Raw genomic sequence first — 16,360 nt, forward strand, 5'->3', positions numbered from 1 at the left:
CCCTTCTCGGGCATGGCAGGGGTGCTCTCTGCCTCTCACCCCTGCTCACTGATGCACACACTGACATGCACACGGCCCGTTCCCATGCACACAGGCACACACACACATCTGTACACCGTATGCAAGCACGCACACACTCACCAACACACAAAGGCACAAAGACACGTACCCGCGCACCCGCAGCCACGCAGAACGAGACTTGTGTCCCCGGCCCCGAGCAGCGGCCTTACCGCGTCCAGCTTCACCATGGTCTCCAGCTTCTTGACAGGCGCCTCGGGCTCCATGTTCACCACGACCTCCCCTGTGGGGTGAGAGTGGGGGCCCACATGGCACAGCGCACCGCAGCCCCGGAGGAGCCTGACTGGAGAGAGAGAGTGGGACGGACAGACAGACAGACAGACAGACAGACAGACAGATAGACAGACAGGGAGGCGCAGGATCCCAGTGAGAGTCAGAGGCGGCTCGAAGGAACAGAGGCCTCCAGGAGATTCTGGAGCTTTCTGAAGGGAGAGGGAGGGCCGAGCAGTGGAGGGAGGGGGTGAGGAGACAAGCAGATGAGCCAGGGGGTGCTGAGTGGCAGGGGTGAGGCGGTGAGGGGGCTGGAGGAAGGGTCTGAGCAGCTGCACTACGGGTGCATGGAACCCCCTCGGGCCTCTGGCTCTAGATTTGGGGGAGCCTGGGCCCCCAAGATGGGCTCCCTGCCGCCTGCCCCCCACCTCACAACCGCGAGGAGCAAGCGGGCAGGGGTGCCGCACCTGTGGTGTTCCAGCTGGGCGCCGTGCGCTCGGGGGGCCGGTAGATGAAGCGCCGCAGGGAGCTGACGGCGTGCGAGCCCACCAGCGTGTAGCGGCCGAAGGCCCGGCAGTCCACCACGCGGATGTTCAGGGGCGGGTGCAGGAGCTCGTTCTCGGGGAGGTCCTGGCGGTGTGGGTGCAAACGGGCCCCGTTGAGAGGGGGGCAGAGGACCCGGGGCCTGTCCTGACACCCCACCCTCGCCCGGAGAAGTCCCCCACGCGGCCCACACCCACCACTTCAAACCACTTGACGAGGGTGTTGAAGTTGGGGTTCTTCTTGTAGTTATGGATCAGAGAGGACTGCACCCCCTTCCCTGCACACTCGATGTCCACTCGTGGCCTGTCCACCTGGGCCAGGTTGACCCGCTTCAGGTCCCGCAGGCCCCAGAACAGCACCTGGGGGGGGGTTGAGGGGTACAGAAGAGGAGAGCCCCAATGTTAAGGGGGGACCCGGGAGGTGGGGGGCTGAGAAGGAATAGGTAGTTGGGGGAGTGGAATCTGGAGGGGCAGAGTTGGGCACCCTCGAGGAACTGGGGGCGCACAGGAGGGCAGGTCTGGGGGGCCCTGACTCTGAGGGACATGTGGCATGTCACCCAGTCCTCAGCCACCTCTGACAAACATGGAGTGGCCTGGGGTCGAAGACCCCCTTGAGTCTGATGCCAAGTCAAGAGCATTTTTGAGGGGGACAACACCCAGAAGTACTCAGGGGTCACACCTGGCAGTGCTGGGGGACCATGTGGCGCCAGGGTTTGAATTACTTGCAGCAGCTGCAGCATGCAAGGCAAGTGCCTTAACTTGTGTACCACCTCTCCTGGCGCTGAGTCATGGAGCCATGCCGCCCCTCCCTTCGGCACAAGTCAGAATGTGCCAACGGTCCACGACAGGGAGAAGCGAGAGGGCAAGGAAGCCAGGATGGAGCGGTCCGCGGGGGGAGGGGGGCGCCCGCACCTCGATTCGGTACTTGCTGAGCACAGGCCGGATGCCCACAGGCACGGGCATGATGGGGCCGCGGTCCACGTCCACGGGGCCATTGACGGGCGGCAGCTCAGCCTTCCCTGCGGGCCCAATCTGGGGCGTGGGGGGTCACAGGGTCACATTCTGGGTGCTGTGGGGAAGGCTGTCTCTCCCACGGCCGCCCACCCCAGCGCCTGCCCACCTGCAGCAGCTCGAAGGCGGCCAGCAGGTCGCCGGCCGTGGCGTTGCCACGGAAGATCTGGTAGTACTCCAGCGGCGGCGGGAAGCGGGGCGCACAGTACGCCTCGTCGGCCATCTTCACCAGGGGCTTGGCGAAGGTGCGGCCCATGAAGTCCGCCTTGCCCTGATGCCACAAACAAGCCAGGAGACCTTTGGGGTCTCATTCAGGTCTCACATGCATTAGGGAGAGGTGGGGACAGGTGTCACGAGCCCACATTAAACACAGGGGAAACTGAGTCTTAGCGCTCCGTGGTCACGCTGGTGGGGAATGGTAGAATCAGGACTGGGAATAAGGTCCTCCTGCCTCCAGGTCAGGGTTTTCCTGGGGTGCCCAATACCGGAGGCGAATTGTAGTGAGGGGCTACTCCCTAATCCTACAGCCCCCCCACTCCAGAGCTCCCACAGTGCTGGGTGTGGGCAGGGGCACTTGGGGAGGGGGTTGTGGGGTGAAAGGAGGAGCAGAGTCTGGGGAGCAGGAGGTGGGGGTCTCCTGAGAGTCCTCAGTTTCCCCTCCCAGACCCTGGTTGAGTAGGGTTGCAGGAGGGTCTCCATTCAGTGGAGCCGGGGAAGTGGGGCGGGGCCTGGGCTTAACCCCGCCCCTGCCTGTACCATGCTGTCCTGGTCGTAGATCTCGATGACGATGATGGGGGGGTCGTCCCGCAGCTCATGCGCCTCCCCGTACAGCTCCAGGTTGTCAAACACCAGCATCTGGTCCCAGGTGGGGCACAGCGTCTCATTCAGCACCTGCAGGCGGGGGAGCAGACAGGGGGCACCCGCAGTCAGTGCGGCCCCTCATCCCCCGGCGCAGGAGGGTCCCAGCCCCCACGCCCACCCTGGCATCTCTCCGTGCTCCCACCAAGCCCGCCCTCACCTCCGTGCACTGACTCTGGTTGATAAAGAAGACCCGGGCGAAGGGGTCGGAGAGGCCAGTGCTGTCGGCGGCAAAGAGGCTGCGAGCCTGGTACATGTGTGCGCGGAGCTGGAAGGCCTGCTTCTCTGCGGGACGGGACAGCCGGCTCGGACAGGGCCCCTCCGGCAGGCCCAGCCGCCCTCCCCGAGCCCGGGTCCCACTCACTGGTGTAGACCAGGCTGATGGGCGGGAAGGAGTGCGGGCCCTGGGCGGCCTTAACCTCCTCGAAGCCGCAGGGCAGGCCGCACAGGAAGTCCTGGCGCTGCTTGCTGAGGCCCAGCCACAGGTACAGCTCCAGCTTGGCTTGCACCGTCCAGCCCGCCGAGCCGAAGCCCCGCTTTCCCGGGAGCTGGGGGTGGGTGTGGGTCAGCTGCCAGGGCCCCGAGGGTGAGGAAGGGCGAGGGGCTGGTGGTGATCTGGCTGAGAGCTGCCCTTGCAGCCACTCCGCCGGGGCTGGGAGTCAGGGTGGGCCATGCCGCCCCTCCCTCCTCACCAGTCCCTTCCAGTTCTTCTCTGAACCCCTGCTACAGAGGTCAGTTCAGACCCCTCCAGGATGCGCTCCTCCCACAGGGTAGGCTGACCCTTGAAAAAAACCGGATGCAAAGCCCTGCCCATCCATCTTGCCACGCCTACTGATCACACCACACCAACCAATTAGCCCTCGTCCTCTGCCTGGCCCCGCCCATTTCAACACGTTCGCCCCGCCCCCACTTAGCCCCGCCCATTGGTCTGCTGTCTCCCACTCCCTGTTAGTCCCGCCCCCATTGGCCCACCCCATTTACCTCCTGTTCGCCCCGCCCCGTTAGCCCCGCCCCATTCGCCTCCTGTCAGCCCTGCCCTACTCGCCTCGCCCCTTTCACTCCACAGGCACCTTGAGAAACAGTGTCTTGACCTTGGCGCAGTCCTTGCCCAGTTCCTCCTCCACCGTGGAGAATAGCAGGTCCTTGGAGGGCACCCGGGCGTAGGCGATGCGCTTGTTGTTGCTCATCATCCAGATGAAGACGTCGGGGATGCTGTGCTGGGGCTGGAGGGCCGGAGAGCGGGGAGCCAGTGAGGGACGGCCGGCCTCTGGGCTGCCACTGACCCCACCGGCTCTCGGCTACGCCCAGAGGGCCAGCCCTGAGCTGCACACGGAGGGACCCGGGACCTCCACGCCCGTCCCTGCAGAGTGGGCACCGGGCATAACACAGTCCCGATGAGCACGTGCTCAGCCCGGTTCCCCAGTGACCTCCCTCCCGGCACCGCCCCGTGCCCGCCGACAGGGGGCGCACCTCATCGGCCAGGAAGCGCAGCTTCTGCAGGAAGTTCTGGCACAGCCGCAGCTTGTCCCGCACCGTGTGCCGTTTCACTTGCGCGCGCAGCGCCTTGGCCTGCTGCCCCATGCTCTCCTGCGGGGCCGGGGCCGGTCAGTGGGGCTCGGACAGACAGACAGACAGACAGACAGACAGACAGACACACACACACACACACACACACACACACACACACGGGTGCAGGGCATGCTCACCAGCTCCCGCATACAGGACTTGAGGCGCTCCCGGTCCAGTCTGGTGCGGGACGAGTGTCCCTGGTCCTTGTCGGCCAAGGACAGGAAGCGGCTGGGATGGGGAAATCGGGGCTCAGTGGGGGTCCTGCAGGTGCCCCCGTCTCGACCCAGCCCCCGCGGTCCCTGCCCTGGTCTCCACTCACTGGCAGCCACAGCTGAGCTCCTCCAGGACCCCACGCAGCCGGCGCTCGGGGTAGGACTTTTCTGTCTTGATCATCTCCTGGACATCATTGAGGCCCTCTTCCTGCGACCCGGGTGGGACTCCCCATGTGAGCCAGGCGGAGCCCCCGGTTATGGCCCCCCTCACTTAAGCCGCCCCATGTCCTGCCATATTTTTTGCCTGGTTCCTAGGTTGGGTTCTCTGCTTGAGATTTTGAGAGCCTGGGTCTTGGGCCCCACTGAGGCAGAAGGGGCTGGGCGGAGCTGGCTGGGCCTTGATGGGGAGGCCAGGGACAGAGAATTGAGGGCTGTCTCCTCTTTCAGTCTCTGCCCTAGTCTGGGCCCTGGGGGTTGGGTTGGGCCTGCAGGGTCATCCTAAGGTCCCCCCGCACCCCCCAGAGCAGGCTGTGGGGCAGGTGGGCCTGGGGTGTGGCAGGGGAGACCCCGTCCCCAGCTCTGACCAGTTTGTCTGCGATGTGGTCCATGATGTTGGCGTTGTACAGACGCCGGCGCTGGTCCGGCCACCAGCTCCTGATGTAAATGCAGGGCTTGCGCTCCAGGTAGGGCAGGTGGAAGTAGTTCCTGGGGGGAGGGGGGGTGAGGGGAGGACTGGGTGTTTCTGGATACCTGGGGTGGGGTGAGGCGCAGGCTCCCTGCCGCCCTCCCAGCTCACCTGTCAGTGATCTGGGGTCTCATGGGTGGGGTGGAGGAGACTGAGGCCAGCTCCCCACCCTCATCCGGCTCATCATCGCTCGAGTTCTGGATCAGATCTACTTCCTCTTCAGCCCCGGGCTCCTTCCGGGAACGTGGCCGCGGCCGCTGGGGTCGGGACAGGCCATCGACCTCGTTCCCATAGTTGCCTGCAGGCAGAAGGGGGTGCCCGGGTGCTAGAGGTCTGCCTTTCCGGCTCCGGGTCCAGGCTGACGCTGGTCTTGGGTTTGTGGGAGGCCGAGGGCATTGCAGGAGGGGCCGGGACTCCGGGCCAGTGAGAGGAGGGTCCCTTGTAAGGACCTTGCTCGGGACCCTGACCGCTGCGCGCCAGGTCCACCCAGGACGTGACTCTGCCCTGCGCAGTGCTTCTGCTTCCCTGACACTCACCGATGGTGACCTCAAAGGTGATAGGCTTCTCCCCATTTTTCCGGTCTATCATCGAGGCCTCCAGAAAGGCTCCAAATAGGAAGAATTCTTCGATCTTGCCCGTGCAGCTCTGGGGGGTGGCGGCTCATTGGCTAAGGGTGTGGACATGGGCTTCCTCCCGTCTCAACTGATCGGGGTCACCCCTCACCACTAGGGAGCTGAGCAGCCCACACCCCCAAGAACCAAAGACCCAGATCCTTTCGCCCTCTAGACTGCTGTCCCTGCAAGAAGGGGCCAGTGGCGGAGAAGAGGGGCAGACCTCTCTGCCATCTTGGGTCCCTGGGCACAGTCCCGGGAGGAGGACGCTTGAGTCCCCCTTCCTGGGAGCGACACCCCACCCCGGGGCGGGCAGGGCAGCAGCCAGTAGAGCCCCAGGGTCAGACGGTTGGAGGAGGTGGGCGCTGAGTGGGTGGGGGCCATCGGGGTGGGGTCTCACCTCAGAGACAGGGGTGGCCTGCTCCACTTGCACCTCCGTGGAGCTGGTGAGCTCGGGGTTCGAGGTGTCCAGGATCTCCACGGCCAGGCCCAGCATGAGGCGGGCGCGGAAGGACACGCCCTCGCCCAGCCCCTCGTTCAGGTCCTGGTGCTCATCCAACAGCGTGTAGTTGCGGGTGGAGCCATACATGTTCACCCAGGCGGGGCCCAGCGTGGGCAGGAAGCCTGTGGGGCCCGTGGTGGGGCTGTGTTACACGCGCCCCCCAGCACTGAGGGACCCCATGCCTCGCTCAATGAATGAACAGGTTTGGGCTTGGGTGGGGGATGCTTATAATTTGCCTAGAGGTCAGCAGTGGGCCCTTTCCCAGTTCCTCGTCCTCCCCAACTAACTGGTGAAGGCCTCCCTCCTCCCGCCTCCCTCCTCCCGCCTCCCTCTTTCCTGTCCCAGCTGGCTTCGGTCGTGTGGGCCTGTTTGTCTGATATGCAGCACATGTCTAGTGATTCTGAGCTTGTTTTGGCATCGCAAAAATGAGATCTATTCCACGTAACATGAACTTGACCATTTTCAAACATGTGTCTCAGTGTTCTTAATATGCTTGCTCTGCTGTGTATATTCTAGAACATTCCATATATTCTAGAACATTCCATCCCTGTCCTTGCAAGAAAGCGTCCCCTGCTGATCCCTGCACCTCTCATCTGCTTAGTTATTTGCAGGGGAGAGGGCGGGCACACCTGGCTGTTCTCAGCATTGACTCCTGCCTCTGTACTCAGGAACCACCCAGGAAGGGCTCGGGGGACTGTATGGGGTGCCAGGGATGGAAGCCGCATCACTCTGGCCCACCACTCACCTGCTTCCTGTCTCTTTGAATTCCCCTGCCCTGGACACTTGCTGTGCCTGGGGGCCTCAGGCCCAGGCCTTGAGCACCTGTTTTGCCCTCAGCACTGTGCTCCCCAGGGGAGCAGGGCCATGCAGGGAACGGTTCCTTCCCCGCTGCAGAGAGCCAGCGGGGTGGGGAGGCTCATTCACCCCAAGACTCAGGGCAGATTCTTGGCTGAGCGGTGCTCCCATGCAGTGTGTTTGTGTGTGCACACATGTAGAATCATCATAGACTTCACTTTGCAAGTGGGAAAACCGGCCAGAGGTCACACAGCTTTTGTCTGCTTCGGGGTTCCTGTTCAGCAGCCTGACTCAGTGTGGACCCCCACTGTACAGGCCCCCACCCCCGGCCCGGCCCCATGCCCTGCAGTGAAGGCTCCTGATCACTCCTTTTAGGCTGAGATGTGGCAGGTGGTAGAGGGAATGGCAGGGGGCGGGGGGGGGGTCTTACTTCCTCCTTGTCCGCCCTCCCTCCCATTGCTGACCTTTGTCCCCATCATTGGAAATCTTGCGCAGGTCAATGAAGTGGGTGCCGATGGCCACGTCGTTGACCTTATCCGAGTCTCGGATCTGGACCCTCATGCGCTTGCAGAGTGGGGGGAAGAGGTCTGTGAAGACCACCTGCTCGTTCCACAGTGGCTCATAGCTGCTCTTCTGCACGGACGTCTTGCCCTGGCGGGGGACAGGGCCAGGGTCTGCGGCTGTGCTGGACTCTGTGTTAAGTGGGCTGCAGGAGCGGCGGGCACCTGCACCTGTGCACGCGTGTGAAGGTGCATGTGAAGTGCATGGGAGGCCCTGGGGCTCGTTCCTAGCGTGTGCGCAGATAACCAGGGTGGTGCAAGTTCATGTGTGTGCTCTGTGTGTGTGTATACATATGCACATGGGTAGGTATGTAGACATGTGTGCAAAGTGTACTGCATACATGTGGAAGAGAATGTGTGTGCTATCTGTACCTATAAATGTTGTGCCTATATACTGGTCTTTGTGCTGCCTGTATAGGGGCCTATGTGCCATGTGCATAGTGCGTACGTGTGTGTGTGAGCACATGCATTTCTCTCCTCCCCTCTGCTTCCCAGTGTTTTCGACTTTCCTCCCTTCATGCTTCGCACCCAGCTCCTGAAGCCCAGGACCAACAGACCGGAAGGCCTGTCCAGGCTGAGACGGTTCCCCGAAGGCCTCCCGCACACCATCCCCGGCCTCTCTCAGCCAGTGCTGCTTCCATGTCCCCCTCTCTCCACGACGGCAGGGCAGGTGCCAGGACCCTCTGAGTCTGTCTACCCACAGGCCGCCACGGCCATGCCCTGCACCTCCGATGCCCGTCACCCCCCAACCCCAGCCTCCTGCATCATGCTGCACCCCCAAACCTTCTGGCCAGCAAAGAAGACTTGCACGTAGGGGTCGACCAGGTCCCTGTTCTCGCCAATGAAGGCCTTCTTCACGTTGGCCATGAGACTAGTGTTCATGCGGGGCAGGCCCTCTGCCCGGTAAATTTTCACGTAGAACCGGGCCCACTGGCGTTCGGGGGGCACCCCCTCGGGGAGCAGCAGGTTCCTGTGGGCACATTCGGCAAGGGCTGTGCCAGCCAGAACTCCCGGGACACAATGTCCAGGACAGCTGAGATCCACGGGGCCTGGCCTCTGATGGGGTGGGGCCCACGGAACCTCCCTGCCAGCTCCAGGCTTTAAGAAGGGACGATTCCCGCCACAGGATGGCGAGGAGGCACTAAGGGGCTGTGTTCTGGGCAATCCACGGGTTTTCTGAGTGGCAGGATGGGGCCCATCTTGGTGGTTTCTTTTCTTTTTTAAAAAAAATTTTTTTGGGGGGGTTTGGGTTATACCTGGCGATGCACAAGGGTTACTCCTTGCTCATGCACTCAGGAATTACTCTTGGCAGTGCTCAGGGGACCATATGGGATGCTGAAAATTGAACCCACGTCAGCCGCGTGCAAGGCAAATGCCCTACCGGCTCTGCTATCATTCCAACCCCTTGGTGGTTTCTGATATGTCCGTGGCAGGGGCCCCCTTGACCTCCCTGAGCATCGGATGCTGTGACACTCATCCCCGTGTGTCCCCAGACAAGGTCACTGTCCTCAGCAGTTCCCGACAGCTATCTGGAGGGCTGGGAGCTGGATCCTGGTGCTCTCAGGCCTGCTGTCCGCCCATCTCCAGCACCTCCCAGGACTTGAGGACCAACGAACGTCCCTTCAACTGTTCCCCAGGCCCCCTGCCTGCCTGGGCTTTCTCTCCCAGAGTCTGTGGCAGGGGGTGGTTAATGGAGATGGGTCGGGGACCAGCGTCGGGGAGGAGGGAATGGGGGACTCACCCTTCGATGTCATCCTCGTCCGTCTCGTTGGCCTTGTGGGGGGTCTTGATGTTGTCCCCCTTGCCCACCACGGCCACGTCGCACTTCACGTAACCCTTGAGCCCGGCCGAGATGTCGTCGGGGTCCGAGAGGATGGCCCACTTATGGTGGAACTGGTGCTCTGCAGGGCGAGGGGCGCCTCAGGGCCCACCTCAGAGCCCCGCCACCTCCACTGAGCCACAGGGTCTTACATGGATGTCCCCAGGGGCTCCAGACCCACACCCAGGAGTAAGCTGACACTCAGAGGCCAAGGCCACCTCCCTGCTTTCTGTCTGCAGCCCCTGGATCTCCCCATAGCCCGCTGTCACCCAACAGCCTTCCTGACCTCCGCAGCCCCCCCATCCCCTCTCAGCCCTCCCCCTGCAGCCTCATCAGTGTCCCATGGCAAGAATTGTCCCATCCTGAAGACTGGAAGTAGGTGGGGAGGCTCACTGGGCCGCACCCTTGCCCACACATGGTTGGTCCTGGGGACCCCCAGAACTGCTGGTCAGCCACAGCCCTGGTATTCTGGGGGCTGTCACTGCACTGAGGGCAGATACAGCCTGAACCCTGACCCCTGCCAGACCTCCCGCCCTGAGAGGCTCAGGGGTCCAGCACAGCGGGCATCCGTTCACGCAGCACATCCCACTGCTGCACGCATAGCGGCCTAAACTGATCCTGTCCAGGGGGACAGGAAGGGGGACCGAGCACCCAAGCCACGGCCTCTGTGCTGAGAGCCACGTGGCCACTCACCAGGCTGGGAGTACACGGTCCCCACGTCCATCTTGAAGGAGCCCACCAGGGTGCCACTGCGCAGCAGGTTCTTGGAGTGAATCACCTTCAGGCCAGAACCCCCAGTCAGCAGGATGGGGTGCGGGCACCCAGTGGCACCAGCTTGGGCTCCCTGCACACCTGTGCTTCGAGGTGAAGCTTGGGGGCGGGGGAGGTGGTGTTTGTTGGGTTGGGGGTGGCCGCCACCAAGTACAGGTGGGCAGGTTGTGTATTGCGCAAGGCCGCCTGTTCCGGGTTGGGGTGGGGGGCGCCCAGTCCAACCTGAGCTCTTGGCCTGGCTTGGCCTCCAGGCATGGTGGCTTTGTGGTGGCTGGCCGGCCAGAGGGGCTGCCCTTCCCCAGTCTGGGGGCCGCTCCCACTCACCGAGATCTTGATGATCTTGTCGAACATGACATCGGGAGACACGTGGAAGTCGAAGACAAAGTACTGGAGGGAAAAGGACCCAGACTGCCGTCACCCCTGGAGTGGCCGACAGCCTCATGGGGTCTATGTGCACCCCAGTCCCGGGGCAGCTGGAGTCCTTGGTCTCATTGTGCTCAACCACAGGGCCCCCTGACATGCCCCCAAATGTCAAACGCAGGCAAAGAATGCCAGTGAATGAGCCCGAGGCTATGGGAAGCTGTGGGCAAGAACTGACCTCTGGCTGGACTGCCCCCCACAGCCCTGTGTCCCACCCCCCAACTTGGCTGCAGCCTGGGAATGGGGTGGGGGCTGTCCTGCTTTGGTGACTTTGGCCACCAGAGGACAGCAGTGGGGAGGCTGTGGGCAGAGATGGAGGCATGATTGTGGGGTACAGAAGGGGGACAGGTCATTCAGTCAGACTATGAATGGGAGGAGAGAGGCGCATACTCGGAAATCTGCGGGATTGAGGACAAGTGGATGGGTGAAGAGATGGAAAGAAACTAACTAGAGGAGAGTTATTTAGAGCAAATGTATAGGTGGGTAGATGGATGGGTGTGAGAAAACACACTGATAGATCATTAGATGGTAGAGAAAGATGGCAGGATGGATGGGTGAATAGTGGGTGGGTGCACGCATGGGTGGGCGGTTGATGGATGGATGGATCGGTGATGGATGAATTCATGGATGGGTGGTTGGGTAAGTGGAAGGGTGGCTGGGTAAATGAAAGAGTGATGGATGATGCAAGGATGGTTAGGTTCAGGGATGGTTGATTGATGATGGAGTGATACATGGTTGGGTGGATGGAAGGGGGATGGATGGATGGGTAAGTGAGAGAATGATAGACTAATGGAGACTTACATTCTTTATTCTTGGATATACATGGTTTCTCATAGTTGAACTTAGAAAAAATATGCTAGAGAAAATCTTACAGACAAAGAAGGAGGCTAAAGACAAGCAAAGACAGAATTGGTGGTGTGGAGTGGAAGGTGAAATGCCAGATTCTTTGGGATGAAGAAAGGGAAAGTTCCAAGGCAAAAAGGAGTGATGATTTCAGGCAGGAGAGAAGTGCCCAAGGCTGGGGCCAGATGTGCCCCCAGTGACATTCTGCTCTGAGCATGTCAGGTCATTCTGGAAGGACAATGGCCTTGAATCTCCCATCAAGTCCAGAATCAGTAGGAGGGTGCTAAGGGCTGTCAGCCCAGGACAGCGAGCCTGCTAGGCTAGAACCAGAGTTGCCTGTGACCATAATCCTTGTTTCCCCAAACCTTATACCAACTCCAATCACTCAGACATCTACCAAATCAAGTGCATTGCTCGCACTCCCTGTGTATTATGGAACCAAAGAGGTTCCCGCTCATCCCAATAATAGCCTGAAACTATAAACTCCTGCTGCAGGGGATAGGTTTCAGAAATGAGGAACAAGACAAAGAAAGAGAAAAAAGTCCAAGCAATCCTGGGGTTGGGAGAATCAAAGAAAGTTTAGAATGGCGGTACTCAGTGGGGCAATTTGAACCCCTAAGGGACATCAAAACCCTGACGGCAATGTGGGGAAACCTCTTGCTTCCTCCAGCTGAGTGGGCAAGTGCCGTGAAGCCAGTGGGCAGTGCCAGGACATTGCTTGGCACCGCGACAGGCACCCAATAGTGTCCGGCCAGAGAGGGAGCTGACCAAGCACAGTCACTGAGTATTCCTGCTTTAGATGACTCAGACACAGAGCAAACAGCCCCTGGGACTGTGAAAATGAGCAGAAACACGAACAGGAGCACATCTAACATATCTATCTCCTGCATCTAAGGTGCAAGGGGAGATGGAGAGACGCGCCTTCGAGGAGATAAGAAATGGGCTCTGGAACTGGGGGGTGGCTTCGAAGGACATGAACTGTCACCTCTGCATCCTCTGTGGCCAAGCATCTGCTGGGGGTACAGCAGACATCTGTGACTGTCTGTCTTGGCTGGGCTAGGATGCCTTCAGCAAAGGGGTCCCATGGCTGCATGTCGACCCGAGACTCTGAGACAGGGCCTCCAGGCAAATAGGCAGAGACACAAGGACACCTGCAGTTTGGGGACATCGGTGCACGGAGAGGCAACGTGCTGACCTCTGACCCTGGGTGCGAGGGAAATGGCTGTGGGGAGGGCATTTGTGCCCAGCCCATTGGGTGAGTAGAAAGTCACTGAGCCTGAGCAAGGAGAATGACTCAGTTCCCTTGGGAAGGAGGAAGTTGTAAGTGACGTAAGTGTGTGGGGGCCTGAGCAAGGGGAGCCCCGGGGGGCTGCATACGGGGCTTTACTGCACCCAGGATCCACGAACCCCGGGCACCCATCTCTGAGCCATCAGGGACAGTCCACCCTTTGCTAGAGGATGTGCCTGTCAGAGGGACTGAGATACACACACTGACACATGGGACACACATGCTAAAACACGGGACATGCATGCTGAGACATGGACCATACGTGCTGAGACATGGGACTCACATGCTGAGTCATGGGATATACATGCTCAGTCATGAGACACACGCTGAGTCATAGGATACACACACAGTCATGGGACATGCACTCTAAGTCATGGGATACACATGCTGAGTTATGGGATACACACGCTGTCATGGGACACACACACGGAGACACAGGTGTCTCGGGACAGCCTCGGGGAAGCCCCGCCAAGCGCCAACGCCCTCACCTCATTGTAGTAGGGGCAGTTGGTGGACTCCTTCATGGATGTGTACTTCTTGTCCTCGCCCACCTCCACACACACCACAGGGTCCATGTTCAAGCCCACCAGCTGCCGGGCTTCGATCACGGTGATGCTGACCTGCAGGACGGCGGGATGAGTTTGGGGGCTGTTCCTGCGGCACCCCCCGGGCCTTAGCTCTCATCTGAGTGCAGCCTCCACACAGGGGCGCTTTCCCTTGAAATCCTGGGGTCCTGAGAAATGGGGATGAGGGGTCTTGGGCAGGGTCACCTCAAAGCCAGCACGCCCTGCAGTTCGAGAGTGGGGTGCTGGGTGTTAAAAACCTTGATTGTCTAGAATATTCCACATGTGGGGAAGGAGCCTGGGAGGCCCAGCAATGGATATATATATATTGCTTTTTGAGTCATACCTGGCGATGCACAGGGGTCACTCCTGGCTCTGCACTCAGGAATTACTCCTGGCGGTGCTCAGGGGACCATATGGGATGCTGGGAATCGAACCTGGGTTGGCCGCATGCAAGGCAAACGCCCTACCCGCTGTGCTATCGCTCCAGCCCCCAGCAATGGGTATTTTTATTGATCTATTTTTATGTCATTTTTTTGGGGGGGTGGGCATGCCTGGTGGTGACCAGGGGCCCCTTCCAGTTCTCTGCTCTGGGTCATTCCTGGTGGACCCTTGGGACTGTGTTTGGTACCAGGCCTTGGACCCGGGTGAGCCACATGCGAGGCTGGCTCCTTCCCCTGTGCTCTGTCTGGTCACAGCATGACTGTTTCTCAAGCTCCTGCTCTGTGTCTCCCTCCCCTGCCCTGCCACTGAGCCACCGTACTCAGCTCTGCCCCCGGGAGCACTGCAGGCTGCTTCCACATCCTGAGTCCACCCGCCTCTCTTCAACGTTGCCCCTAGTCGGCCTCGCTTTCACCAGCCGGTCCCTGAAACCCGTGCATGGAGCCTGGCCCCTCACCATATTCCTGTTCCTCTCCCTGCCATGTTTAATCCTTCCCTTCCAGTGAGGTTTGGGGACCCATCTGAGCCACCCCTGGGGTGGCATACAGACTCTAGACCTCTCCAAGTACCTCCTCTGGCTTCGCGCCCTTAGACTGGGGAGCCCCGACAGTTGTTCGCTCAGTCTGCAAGTATTTGCAGATATACACAAATATACACAAATGTCTCCATCTCTTAGGCACTGATACGGAAATCTCACGACATAGACAAATATGTCAATACATGGATATGCGTCTCTTCATAAATGGCTCACTTTATATTAATAAACATGTGATGCTTTGGGCCACGCCCTGTGGTGCTCAGGGCCCTGTGCTCAGGGATAACACCCTGGGAGAATCATATGAGGTGCTGGGAATAGAACCCGTAGGCCACATGCAAGGCAAGTGTACCCACTGTACTACCTTTCCAGCCCTCCTGTGTAATACTTAGGATTTTTTTGGTTGACCGCTTGAACTCTGTATGTGTGGTGCCCGGGACTGAATCTAGGGTCTTATATGTGTAAAACAAGTTCTCTGCCACTGAGTTACATCTCTGGTCGCTTAAATTTACATTTTTGGGGGGTTTGTTTTGGGGCCACATTCAGCAGTGCTCAGGAAACCCCTCTGCTTGGTGCTTGGTGGTCCTGAGGGTACCATACGGTTCCAGGATGGGACTCCAGTCTCCTGCACGCAAAGTGTATGATTAAGTCACTGAGTGATCTTTCTGGCCCTTGATGGAACTTGCATTTCAAACCATCCTATAGTAATTTTAGCATTTCACTTGGATTTTCATTCTCTTAACAACAGGACGTGGGCTGCTCTTTACGCTTCTCATCCCAAAGATGTGATATTCTAATTGCCATGCTTTGCTGCCACTTCTAAATATGATTTGCACAAGAGAATCATTTTCCTTTTTTCATAAAGAATAACCACTATGATTTCTTCCACTGCACCCATCGAAGGCTCATAAATATTCTGAAGGAGGAGAAACATCTACACATCAAAACGAAGGAAACTAAGAAAAATGGAAACTTCGAACTAACAAAAGCATTGCCAGGAAAGCATCTGCAATAGGAAAGGAAACATTCCCCTAATTGAGGCAACACTTGAACTAGGAGCTGGAGCATTTCTATTTGGAACTTGAAGTATCAAAAGGAATGGAGCTCAGAATGCGGAGCTGCGATGAAGTTTAATAATCGCCGCTTCTTCAGGAAGCCAAAGAGAAAATAGAACTAATTAATTTGGCTCTGAAAGTTTACTTTGAAGAGAGTTCGCAGACACCAGAATATCCTTCCAGAATATTCCTTGCACAGCAGTTTCTAGAAATGTAACCTCCATAGAACCTTTTACATCAAAATTTAAAAAATAATTCTTATGGGGCCAGGGAGACAGCTCAAAGAGAGACGGGTCCTGCTTTGCGTGCAGGGGTTTTGGGTTCCATACTGGGCACCATATGATTCCCAATAGCCAATGGGAGTGACTCCTGAGCACAGAGACAGGAGCAGCCTTTGAGCACTTCCACATGTGACCCCAAAACCAAAACCCAAGACAAATTCTCCTTATGTTTTTCTGCAACTGAAATGTCTACGCTCTCACTGTTCTCCTCCAACCCCCAATTTTTTTTCTTTCTCTTTTTGGTGAAGCAAGGTAGTTTTTTATTAAAACTAACTTAGAAAGGTGTGAGGAGAGAGGAAGAGAGGAAGTCCACACTCAAGAGGAAGCACAGTGGCTGGAGCGATGGCACAGTGGGAGGGTGTTTGCCTTGCATGACGGCCCTAATGAACCACGGATCCTCAGCCAGCAGCCAGCGGGTTCGATTCCCAGCATCTCATATGGTCCCCTGAGCACCGCCAGGGGTAATTCCTGAGTGCAGAGCCAGGTGTGACCCAAAAAGAAAAAAAAAATAAAAGAGGAAGCACGGGCTTCCCCGGAGTGGAGGAAACAAGCAAAGATGCTGAGACCAGAGAGCGAGAGAGGTGTTCAAGGGGGAGCACGGGCTGAGGAGCAACCTCTCCCGAAGACAGTCTGTAACTCGGGATGGGGAAGCGGATGCGGTCCTGGCCAGGTAATAAGGGAAAGAGAAGCCGCCGGGAGACCAGCCAAAGT

At 58.9% G+C, this 16,360-nt stretch overlaps 1 protein-coding gene across 2 annotated transcripts in view; it reads right to left on the reverse strand.

Annotated features, from left to right (window-relative positions):
* The window catches only part of OTOF (otoferlin), an 83,759-nt gene that overhangs the window by 12,467 nt on the left and 54,932 nt on the right, over positions 1 to 16,360 (reverse strand). Inside the window, exons 9-30 of one of the 2 annotated variants that reach the window (XM_055123215.1) lie at positions 13,263 to 13,394; positions 10,548 to 10,610; positions 10,146 to 10,230; positions 9,375 to 9,534; positions 8,417 to 8,603; positions 7,538 to 7,724; positions 6,177 to 6,400; positions 5,702 to 5,810; positions 5,277 to 5,463; positions 5,065 to 5,185; positions 4,588 to 4,688; positions 4,406 to 4,496; positions 4,170 to 4,286; positions 3,770 to 3,922; positions 3,064 to 3,247; positions 2,860 to 2,984; positions 2,598 to 2,732; positions 1,951 to 2,112; positions 1,743 to 1,862; positions 1,029 to 1,190; positions 756 to 918; positions 231 to 361 (exon numbers count right to left, since the gene is read on the reverse strand). In XM_055123215.1, coding sequence (XP_054979190.1) covers positions 231 to 361; positions 756 to 918; positions 1,029 to 1,190; positions 1,743 to 1,862; positions 1,951 to 2,112; positions 2,598 to 2,732; positions 2,860 to 2,984; positions 3,064 to 3,247; positions 3,770 to 3,922; positions 4,170 to 4,286; positions 4,406 to 4,496; positions 4,588 to 4,688; positions 5,065 to 5,185; positions 5,277 to 5,463; positions 5,702 to 5,810; positions 6,177 to 6,400; positions 7,538 to 7,724; positions 8,417 to 8,603; positions 9,375 to 9,534; positions 10,146 to 10,230; positions 10,548 to 10,610; positions 13,263 to 13,394 — 3,099 coding nt within the window. The remainder of the gene's footprint in view (positions 1 to 230; positions 362 to 755; positions 919 to 1,028; positions 1,191 to 1,742; positions 1,863 to 1,950; positions 2,113 to 2,597; positions 2,733 to 2,859; positions 2,985 to 3,063; positions 3,248 to 3,769; positions 3,923 to 4,169; positions 4,287 to 4,405; positions 4,497 to 4,587; positions 4,689 to 5,064; positions 5,186 to 5,276; positions 5,464 to 5,701; positions 5,811 to 6,176; positions 6,401 to 7,537; positions 7,725 to 8,416; positions 8,604 to 9,374; positions 9,535 to 10,145; positions 10,231 to 10,547; positions 10,611 to 13,262; positions 13,395 to 16,360) is intronic. The other variant, XM_055123216.1, reaches the window with a different exon arrangement.

Source organism: Sorex araneus, chromosome X, assembly GCF_027595985.1.
Source record: "Sorex araneus isolate mSorAra2 chromosome X, mSorAra2.pri, whole genome shotgun sequence".
NCBI lineage: Eukaryota > Metazoa > Chordata > Mammalia > Eulipotyphla > Soricidae > Sorex > Sorex araneus.